The 11,630-nt window shown below is 42.5% G+C and overlaps 1 protein-coding gene across 1 annotated transcript; it reads left to right on the top strand.

Annotated features, from left to right (window-relative positions):
- Nucleotides 1–7,982: 7,982 nt before the first annotated feature.
- On the top strand, nt 7,983–10,593 carry LOC307052490 (homeobox protein prophet of Pit-1-like; the record flags this gene model as incomplete). Its single annotated transcript, XM_079703416.1, has 3 exons — nt 7,983–8,091; nt 9,281–9,513; nt 10,255–10,593. 3 exons carry the CDS (start codon nt 7,983–7,985, stop codon nt 10,591–10,593), a joined length of 681 nt encoding a protein of 226 aa, XP_079559542.1.
- Between the last annotated feature and the right edge of the window lie 1,037 nt (nt 10,594–11,630).

The following is an 11,630-nucleotide window of genomic DNA, read 5'->3' as shown; positions in this document are numbered from 1 at the left end:
GACAGGTGATGAGTTAATACCACTTCACCATCCCTTTTCCTCTTCCTCAAATGCTCCTATTATAGGCACATCACAATTTGGAGGTATGTCAATATCTATTATTGACTTTCTGACTCTGTTATACACTGTTTGTGTACTAATCCTTTTGTTTTTCCTGGCACAAATTTTGAATGTTCCTGAAGTTAATAATTGCCTATTTAAAAAAAAAATAATTGCCTATTTTTTTCATTTGCTTAATTAATTAATTTATTTATTTATTTATTTATTTATTTATTTATTTATTTTTGCGGCATGCGGGCCTCTCACTGTTGTGTCCTCTCCCGTTGCGGAGCACAGGCTCCGGACGCACAGGCTCAGCGGCCATGGCTCACGGGCCCAGCTGCTCCGCAGCATATGGGATCCTCCCGGACTGGGGCATGAACCCGTATCCCCTGCATCGGCAGGCGGACTCTCAACCACTGCGCCACCAGGGAGGCCATCATTTGTTTAATTTTTATGCCTCTTTTCTTTCCATATTTTGAAATTAATTTTGGGGGGGTGAGTTATAATTGATAGATAATAAACATTACCCATTTACGTTACACTTCAATGAATTTTAAAATCATGTTGTCATGTAACCACCACCACAATCAAGAAACACAACAGTTATATCACCCTAAAAATTTTCTTGTTTCCCTTTGAAGTTAGCACCCTTCCATGACCAGGTAATCACTGATCTGCTTTCTTTCACTACAATTTTGTGTTTCCTAGAATTTAATATAAATGGAATCATACAGTATGTGGTCTTTTGTGTTTGAATTCTTTCACTTAGCATAATGCTTTTGAGATTAATCCATGTTGTCAATGTATCACAAATTTGTTGCATTTATTAACATTGTGTTCCTTTTCATTCCTGTGTAGTATTCCATAGTAAGGAGATCCACAATTTTTATAACCATTCAACAGTTGAGGAAATTGGTTTGTTTCCAGTTTAGAACTATTATGTATAATATGTATGCATATCACTATATATGTATACAATGTGCATATAATACTACCATGTATATTTCTGTAGAAGTTTGTGTGTGGCCATATGCTTTCATTTTTCTTGGAATGTGATTACTGGTTTTTATGGTAAATGTTTTAACTTTATAAGATACTGCAATACTGCTTTTGCAAAAAATAGCTGGACAGTTTGCATTCCTATCAGCAATATTTGAGAGTTCTAATTGTTACACATCCTTATCAACACTGGGTATTGTCAGTCATCTTTTTTTTCGGTATGCAGGCCTCTCACTGCTGTGGCCTCTCCCGTTGCAGAGCACAGGCTCCAGACACACAGGCTCAGCGGCCACGGCTCACGCGGCATGTGGGATCTTCCTGGACCAGGGCACGAACCCATGTCCCCTGCATCGGCAGGCGGAGTCTCAACCACTGCGCCACCAGGGAAGCCCTTGTCAGTCTTTGTAACATTAACTATTCTACTGGATGTATAATAATATCTCATTGTGGTTTTAATTTGCATTTTCCTGATAACTAGTGATGTTGAGCATCTTATACTTATCGCCTATTCATATATCTCCTTTTGTCAAGTTCTGTTCAAATATTTTCCCCATTTTTATTGGGTTGTTTGCCTATGTTTATTGAGCTGTTTTTCTTCTCATTTTTGAGGGTTTTTTTCTGGACTCAATTGTAAATTTCGCAAATATTTTCTCCCAGTTTGTGGTTTGCTTTTAATTTTCTTATGCCTTATGAAGAGAAAAAAATTAATTTTAATGTTCATCTTATCACTCTTTCCCCTTAAAGTTATGCTTTTTATGTCCTATTCATGAAATCTTTGCCTAAGTCAGTGTAACAAATATTTTGTACCATGTTTTCTTCCAGTAGTTTAATAGAATTTTGTCTTTAACTTTATGATTCATTTCCGTGAGTGAATATGATGTGAGGTAAAAATTAGAGTTAGTTTTTATCTATACTGATAACCAGTTGTTCCAACATCACCTGCTAAAAAGATTTCTGTTTCCATATTGAATTATACTTGCACCTTTGTTGAAATTCAATTCTATTTCTGGAGTTTTTGTGTGTTGCATTCATTTCTATGTTTATCTAACGCCAATACCACACTGTCATGATTATTGAATCTTTATGTTAAATATTGAAATCAATAGTATAAGTGATCTGAACTTGTTCTTAAGTTTCAAGGTTTTTGGCTATTTTAGGTCCTTTGCTTTTCAATATAAACCTTTAAATCAGCTTGTCAATTTCTTGAAAATTGTCTGTTAGGGTTTTGATTGGGTTGTATTGAATCTGTTGATTAATTTGGGGAGGATTAAATTCTAATCTTTTATTGCTAACATGTAGACACACAGTTGATTTTGCGTATTCACCTTGTACTCTGAAATTAGCTTTTCAATTCTAGGAATGTTTCTATAGATTCCATTGTGTTTTCTATGTACTTCAACATGTACACTAAGGCAAGAGTCAGCAAATTTTTACTGTAAAAGGCCAGTTACTGAGTACTCTAGATGTTGCAATGTCACCTCTCCCATTGTAGAAGGAGAGCAGTCATAGAAAGTATGAAAAAAATGATGATGGCTATGTTCCAAAGAACTTGTTAAAAAAAGAAAACAAAAGGCAGAGGGCTGAATTTTGCTTATAGGCTGTGCTTTGCCAACTCTTGTTCTTGGGTTTTGCAGAAATGAAATATATAACATGTACACTTTTGTCTGGCTTCTTTAACAGCATAATTGTTTTGAGATTCATCCATGCTGTAGCTGTAGTTTATTCCTTTTTATTGCAGGTAATATTCCATTTCATGGCTATACTACAACGGTTCATACAGGCGCCTATCTATGAAGGCTTGTGTTGTCTCAGAAATAAAGTCACAGGCAACATTCAACTACAAGACTTGGTATGGATCTATGCTTTTTCTTCTCTTGGATTAATTAACTAGAAGAGGAAAGGCTGGATCATTTTAAGAAATTAACATTTTTAAGAAAATGCCAAACTCTTTTCCAAGGTTGTTGTATTGCATATATTTCTTGGTGAATTGCCTGTTCAAATTTTTTGCATTTTTAAAAATTACAATGTTTGTCTTTATATTCCTGAATTTGTATATTGGGCATAGTTAACCTTTATCAGATATATGAATTAACAGATAAATGTTCTTATCAGATATATGATTTGCAAATGTTTTCTTCCAGTATGTAACTTGTCTTTTAATTCATTTATCAGTGTATTTTGAAGAGCAGAAGTTCTTACTTTGATGTTCAATTAACCAGTTTGTTCATTTATATATGGTCTTTTGGTGTCATATCTAAGTTTTTGTTTTGTTTTGTTTTGTTTTGTTTTGTTTGCGGTACGCGGGCCTCTCAATGCTGTGGCTTCTCCCGTTGTGGAGCACAGGCTCCAGACACGCAGGCTCAGCGGCCATGGCTCAAGGGCCCAGCCACTCCGAAGCATGTGGGATCTTCCTGGACCGGGGCATGAACCTGTGTCCCCTGCATTGGCAGGTGGACTCTCAATGACTGCGCTACCAGAGAAGCCCTCCAAAGATTTTTTACCTGTTTTGGAAGTTTTATAATTTTGGATTTTACATTCAGATCTGTGGTCCATTTTGGGTTAATTGTAAAATATGGTATGAGGTATGGATCCAAGTTCCATCCCCCTCACCCCATATGATTTAGATAGCCAACTGGTCCAGCACCACTTGTTTAAAAAAGCTAGATGTTCTCTGCTAAATTGCCTTTGTATTTGGGTTTATTTCTGAATTCTTTCCTTTCCATTCATATATTTGTCTATACTGATGGCAGGACTCAGAGCCAAGACTGATGGCCAAGACTCATTTGTCTTGAGTACAATCTTTGTTAATAATTCTTGAATTTGGACAGTGTAAGTCTTCCAACTTAGATCTTTTTCAAAGCTGTTTTTGCAATGCTAGGTTTTTTGCATTGTTATATAAATTTTAGAATCAGTTTGCCAATTTCTATGAAAAAGTCTGATGAAATTTTGAGACCACATGAAACGTTATCAATTTCAGAATTAACAATAATTAGTCTCCTGACCCAAAAGCATAGCATATTTCTTCATTTTAAAAGGTTTTCTTTTATTCCTCTCATGAATATTATTTTTAGTTTTCAGTGTACGGATTGCTCATATTTTTGACAACTTTAACACTAAATGTTTCATATTTTATGCTACTGTAAATGGTACTAAGTTTTTAATTCAAATTATTTATTATTTGTTGTTATATGATTTTTTTTAATATTGGTTTTGAATCCTGAAACTTTGCTAAACTCACTAATTAGCTATAATAGATTCCTTATAATTCCATCAAAAATTCTGCATGGCAGATTATTGTGTCCACATACAAAGACAATTTTACTTTTTCCTTCCCAATCTACTTGGGTGCCCTATAATTTAATTTCATTCAGATACTAACTATCCTGACCTAAGACAGACCCCAGAGTTTAAGGGCTCAGTCCCACAAAGCTACCCCCATTCAGATGCCAATCAGAAGTACTGGGCCCCCAGGTTACTCATACTCTGCTAAACTTGGTTACACATCGGGGTTTCCATGACCCCATCCTCAAATTGGATAATTTGCTATAATGTCTCACAGAACTCAAGGAAACAGTTTATTTACTATTATTGGTTCATTTTAAAGGATACTATAAATGACACAAATGACCAGCCAGAGGAAGAGGCACATAGGGACAGGGCAAGGTCAGGAAGGGTCCTGAGTGCAGGAACTTCTGTCCCACAGAGTTTGGGGTGCACCACCCTCGTGGCACATGGATGCTCGCTCTTCTACTTTTCCTTCTTTCTCTGGCCTGTGGTGTCGAAATGATGACAGTACCTCCAGCTGCCACCCTGGACCATAAGATGAGGATGGAAAACTTACACTAAGATAATGGGGTAGAAATTTCTGAGCTTGGGAGTCTGATGACATCTTAGATCCACTGTACCAGCCTTTGAATACCTACATCTGAACTTATTTTGTGTGTGATAGAAATAAACTTCTATCTTGTCTAAGCCAACATTTTATACATTTTTGTCTTTTGAAGGTAATAGTACTGTTCCAAATGGCCCCCAAGCATAGTGCTGTAATGTTGTCTAGTTTTCCTAAGTGCAGGAGGGCCATGAGGTGTTTAACGGAGAAAATAATCTTTGTTCAGGCATGAGTTATAGTGCTGTTGGCCATGAGTTCAATGTTAATGAGTTTACAATATATATTAAGTAAGGTGTATTTAAACTGAGACACACATACAACAATGTTATGTATTGATTGGTTGACCAAAAATATTGTGGCCAGAGGCTCACAGGAACCTATTTCCCTTAGTAACAGTGGCTCAGTATTCACCAATTCAGTGTTTATCATGACTTTATGGAACAAAACTACCCATATAAAGAGAATTGACTGTATTATTATCCTTAGATGATAAAGCTGAGGTGCAGAGATACAAAGTAATGAGCCCGGGATCACATAGCTAGTAAGTGGTATAGCTGATATTTGAACCCAGGGCAGCCTGGCTCCAGAACCTGTATTCTTCCCCACCACACCATCCTGCCTCTGGTAGGGTGAGAGAACTCTGGGTATCAGGCTTCCTTGAAGGTCAGGGTTGGGAGTGGGAATTAGGATGCCCTGGAAAAAAAACTCCTCCCCAGCCTCCTAGGAAATAATGGTATCCTGGGATGTCAAGTCAAACCTGTAGTGTCTCAATGTCTTGGGGAGCAGGGTAGTAGGTCAGAGTTTCTTTGTAATATCAGAGTGTCCTGGGATCATCAGGCTGCTTTGGATGGCTGGTCAGAGTTCCCTTATAGTGCTAGGCTATATTGAGGCAGCAAGAGTATTGGAATTCAGTGTGTGCTTGTGGATCCAAGTTGACTACATGAATCTTGGGAGGCAGAGCTGTCATGCAGCTCGAGTTTCTCTAGGAGGTCACAGTATACCCTGGGGTAGGGGGAGAGGGGTTGGCATCTTGGATCAGTGTTTCTTGACTTTTATGTTGTTATGACCTGAATGTTTGTGTCTCCTCACCACTTCATATGTTGAGTCCTAACCCCAATGTGATGCAATGATATTTGGAGGTGGGGCCTTTGGGAGGTGATTAGGGTTAAGTGAGATCATGAGGTTGAGGCCACAAGATAAGAGTAGTGTCTTTATAAGAAGAGAAAAGAGACCAGGACTGAGTTCTCTTTCTGTCTTGTGAAGACACAGAAGGTGGCTGTCTGTAACCCAGGAAAAGTCTCTTAGGAACTGAATCAGCTGGCACCTTAATCATGGACTTCTCAGCCTCCAGAACTGTGAGAAATGGATATCTGTTGTTTTAGCCACCTTGCCTTTGGCATTTTATTATGGCAGCCAGAGCTGATGAAGACAAGTGTACAGTCAGTTCTCTTGGGGATCTTGTTACAGTGAAAATTCTGATTCAGTAGGACTGAAGTGGGGCCTCAAATTTTACATTTCTAACAAGCTCTCATGTGCTGCTTATACTTCTGATCCATGGATCATATTGTAAGCCTCAGGATCCTGGAAGATTACCATGTTTTTCTGTCTTGAGTTGTTCTTTTAAAGAATGTGTGTGAAGGATTAGCATAACATTGGGGATCAGACAGTCCCATGAGTACAGTGTGTTCCAAGGGGATTAGGGTGCCCTCACTGATTCAGTCTATTCTGACATTTCAGAACTTCATGGCGGGGGACAGGGATAATCTCCTAGTTGAGGTTGAATACTCTAGGTTTCAGTGTGTCCTAGAGAACCCTAGAGTCCTAGGATATTGGGTTGTCTTTAAAGGGTCAGGATGTCCTACGGATGTCAGAATGTAGTTCCTAGATCTAAGTAATCTCAAGAAGCAGAGTACTGCGGGTATCAGGGTGTCCTGACTGCTCTGCAATGCTGGGTATGTCAGGGTTTCCTTGAAGAATCAGAATGTTGGGATGTCATGGGAATCTCAGTCTTCTGCAGAGTCCTGAGGTCCAGGGAGATCAGGATGCACCTAAAATACAGATGCTCTTGAGGGTAAGTGTTCTCTGATGGTCTGGGTGACCTTGGAGCATCAGGGAGTCCTGGGGGGTTCTGAGTGAATGAGGAGGTGACATTTGGGAGAGGAAAACAGAAAGTACTTGAGAACTATGGTGTCCGGGAGACTCATCCTATGGTTCAGGTTGTCCTGACGGGGTGTCCAGTGTATTCTGAGAATCAGGATATTTAGGAGGGGCCAGAATGTACTTGTGTTTTTAGTTTTTTACTTTCCTGGAAAGAAGTCTTTGGGAATCACCCACGTACTGAGACACAAGGCAGGCCGTACTCCTTATCTCCATTTTCACAAACTCTCCCTCTCCCTCTCCCCTCATGATGAGGTTCTGAGGAGGAGTCTCAGGAGGAATGCATTTTCTCTTCCTTCCCCTGCCTGCTCCCAGGAGGGGATTTAACAGGACAAAAGAATTTGGTCCTCTGGGAATATGAGCTCTTGGCCCCAGTCCCTGGACCCTCCAACAGAGCACGTTCCCTCATTTGGCTTGTGATCCTCCCCTGATGATGGGGGCTCTGGCGACCAGGCAATGATTGGATGGGCTCACATGGGTGAGGAACAGGTCACTCCTCCAAGGCTCAGGGAGAAAGAGTTAGTGTGGGATTGCAAACTGGGAAAGTAGGCAGCTGAGAGCAAAAGGAGAGAACGGCATCCCAGAGAGAGAAGGTGCAGGGGGAGAAAAGTGGAGACTAAAACAGAGAAACCGGGTGAGGGCAAGGCAGAATGAGATGATACTCAAGCAAAGGAATGGGGAATTAGAAATAGAAATAAAAGTTAGAAAAAAGGAGAGAGAGAAAAAGGTCTATCTATCTATATCTACACAGGGAGAGAGATTCAGAGAGAGGTATAAACAGGGGGAAAGCAGTGAAATACAAGGTATAGAGGGGAACAGAAACAGAGAAAGACTGATCCAGAATCACAGACTCAGGGACATGAGCCTGAGCTGTCTTTGGTCTTTGTTGTGAGCCATGGATGCAGAAGGGAAGAGTGAGCAGGGTAAACAAAAGAAGGGGCGAGTTTGCAGCAGTCTCTGGCCCGAGGGCTACGCAGCCACTGGGACTTTGATCTCCACGGTGGGTGAGTGAATCTCTGGGGTGGTCCTGAGGAGACAGCAGGTGTGCATGCTCCATGCCCAGGCTCCGTGGGGCGATGGTTCGCCACGAGGAAAGTGAAGAGGAGAAATAAAAAACCAGAATCCTAGCATGTTAAAAACAAGGGAATCTTAGAACACATGGGACGATACAACTCCTTTGCTTTACAGAGTGGCACACTGAGACCCTGACTGATGAGGAGGCGGCAGAGGCTGAGCTAAAAGCTGTCTCCTCACTCCTGACCTCAGAGTTTGCTCACTGCACTGCTTTCTCCAAGGAAGAGAGTTGGAGGGGCCAGGGCTTTGGATCCGAGGAGATCAGAGGGCTAAGGTGGACAGTGAGCACGGGGTAGGGTCTACCGCCTGGGTCCCCATGGGGATGGGATCCTCACTCCAGATATCTTTTCTCAGTGTGTGCCTCCCAGGTGTTTCCTTTCGCTCCTGTTCTCTATTCCCCAGATGGCTCTCAGACTAATTAGTGTGGGGGCTTAGTGAGTCTGTAGGGAGAAGAGGCAGGCCTTTCCCACGAGCTCAGGTTCCTGCAGCCTGGTGGCCAGGCCAGGACTGGGATTGGGGAGAAGATGAAATGTATGTGTGAGGAGGGTGTGTCTGAGCAGAAGAGTGAGGAATGTTTCATCTTCCCAGGTGGAGGGAATAGGACAATGGGAACAATATAAAGGTTTAAGTTGCATGTTGAACCATGAGAGCAGGGAGCAAGTCATAGGGGTCTTAGACAGAGACCTGGGCAGTTTGTTAGGTTGTCAGAGCGAATAGGAGATCCACAGGGTGAGACCCAGGAAGGTGGTATGTGTGCTGAGAGAGATGAAAGGCTATGGAGGGGCATGCCTTACATGGGGATGCATCTGTGGGAGTGTAATAGGGAGTGGGCACAAGGTGCAGAAGTGAGGCAGAGGGAGCGTGAGTGCCTAGGACAAGTGAGACTGAGGGGCGGACTTCATGTGGAGAGGGCAGCATGGGTTAAGGGAATCAGAAGTGAAGCAGGGCCAAGGCTGAGCTGGATTCAGCTAATTCTGAAAGCTGAAGAATTTCTGGTCAGGGCAGAGTATATGAGCAATACACTGGGTCCTAGTAGAAACTGGGGGTTCCAGCATATGTGGTCTGGCATGGATGGGTGGATCCATGCGGCAGCAAACTCTCCTCCACCCTCCTTCTCAGACATGAGCACTCAGCCCTGCAGGAACCTCTCTGGTGTAGGAGTGGGGAGACCAAGTCTTTGCTCACAAGGAGAACAGAGGGGTCGCCCACACTCCCGGCGCCGCCAACGCACCACCTTCAGTCCAGCGCACTTGGAACAGCTGGAGTCAGCTTTTGGGAGGAACCGGTACCCTGACATTTGGGCCCGAGAAGGCCTGGCCCGGGACACAGGTCTCAGCGAGGCCAGAATCCAGGTGATGGCCCAGGATCCTCCGCCCACCATCCCCTGAAGAAATGCAGATTCGGTGATTGGGAACTACTGGGGCATAAATTCTCAGGGCACTATAACCCTAACCCAAATGTTCGCCAGAACAGAGTCTTACCCAACAGTCAGCATAACCTCATCTACATCAGGAATTTCACTGGAGTTTAACCTTGGGGCTAACCTAACCTAACTTGAATTTCAATGTCAAACCCCAACCTTAACAGTGATGTGAACTCCAACAGAAATTCAATCCTAACTATTCACACACGTACGTAACCTTGTCCCTAACCATGGTCTTGAAACTCAACCTGATGCTTGCTCAATTCTAACCATAGAGTTACTTAATCTTAAGAATAAACTGTACCCTAAATCTAACCTGGTCTGTAACAATTAAACTCATCCATAGTCTTAGTCTCTAATAACCCTAGAGGAAATTTCCCATTCTCTGTGGAGGTGAAATGCCACTGTGTCATATTTATCTCTTTCTTTTTACAAGTTGACATTTCTTACTCACCCAAAGTTGTAGCAGGGCAAATTTAGATATGGATTGGGGGAATGGTGTGGGTCTTGCTTTGTCACTAGTCCTGGTTCAGCTATGCCTTCTGCAAGAGCTTTACTTCCTCTGGGGATGTGGGGGAGTCTTATGCCCTGTACCAGTCTGTAGCCACATATGACAATGCCACCTATTTGAGAGAGGGGCTCTAATGTGGCTATTCTCCCTCCTCCTCAGGTCTGGTTCCAGAACCGCAGAGCTAAGCAGAGGAAGCAAGAGCGGTCACTGCTCCAGCCACTGGCCCATCTGTCTCCTGCCACCTTCTCCGGTTTCTTGCCTGAGCGCCCTGCTTGCCCCTACTCCTACCCAACACCACCTCCCCCAGTGACCTGCTTCCATCACCCCTACAACCATGCCCTTCCCTCTCAGCCTTCCACTGGTGGTTCCTTTGCTCGACCCCACCATTCTGAAGACTGGTACCCCACCCTGCACGCAACCCCTGCTGGTCATCTGCCCTGCCCTCCACCCCCATCCATGCTTCCCCTCAGCCTTGAGCCACCAAAGTCCTGGAACTAAAGTTAAACAAGTACTGATAAGGTATTTTCCCAGCCTGTGACCCTCACAAAACAGAGAAAACTGGGTGGTTTCCTTTCCTTCTAAGGGCGAAGTAGAAATATGGTGAATGACAGCTCAGAGACTGGGAATGTTAAAATGGGAGATCATGATGAAGGCTCACTGAGCTGATTAATTGAGTGAATTTAAGGAGGTGAAACTACTGGAAGATATAGGTAAAAAGCCCCAGTGGAGGTGACTGGTGGAAAAGTGACATTGAGGGAAGCAGTGGTTGCTGCTGGTGGCTGGAAATGGTTGAAGGGGATAGAACTTTTGGGACTTCACTCATTGAGATCACAGTTGAGGACCTTCATCCCCATTGTTTCTAGCTGATTTCAATAAGGCTTTTGATTTAATGTCTACCTATACATCCCTTCCCCAACACCACCATCTGAATCCATCATTAAGTTTTATTCATTCTATCCTGGAAATAGCTCTTGAATTTATTCCTCTCCTTTCTGTTCCAGCAGACACTTTTTTTCTGGCCCCACGTTTTCTAATTAATCCTCCTCCTTGGTTCCCTTAGCTCCAGTCTTTCCCACTTCCTAAAGGCTTTGTAAATCTGATCATCAAATATTAGCTCTCCAGTGTTTTATAAACAATAAATAAGTAATACCTGATTTGCTAAGCCTGTAAGAGTCTTCAGCGTTACCTTCAACGTAACTTTTAAGTCACCTGCATGTGGCTTTGTTATTGAGCAAGGGCTCCTGTGACTACAGCACCGAAAGCCAAACTCTGACAGCTGATGTTTGCAATAAAGTAAGGGTTTATTGCAGGGTGCCAAGCAAGGGAGTGGGAGACAAGCCTCAGATCTGCTCCAACTTGGCCTTTGAGTTGGGAGTGTTTTTAAAGAAGAAGAAAAAAGAAGTTGGGATTAACCATCATCTTGTGACATCTCTTAATCATAGTTGTGGAAGTCAGGATGTTTCCAGTTTACAATTCTCTAGACACCTGGGGGATCTGTGAGCTCATCCTGCTCTGGAGAAACAACCTGATTTTGT

This window comes from Hyperoodon ampullatus (assembly GCF_949752795.1).
Source record: "Hyperoodon ampullatus genome assembly, chromosome: 4".
Classification (NCBI taxonomy): Eukaryota; Metazoa; Chordata; class Mammalia; order Artiodactyla; family Ziphiidae; genus Hyperoodon; species Hyperoodon ampullatus.
This window is presented reverse-complemented; position numbering and strand designations above follow the sequence as displayed.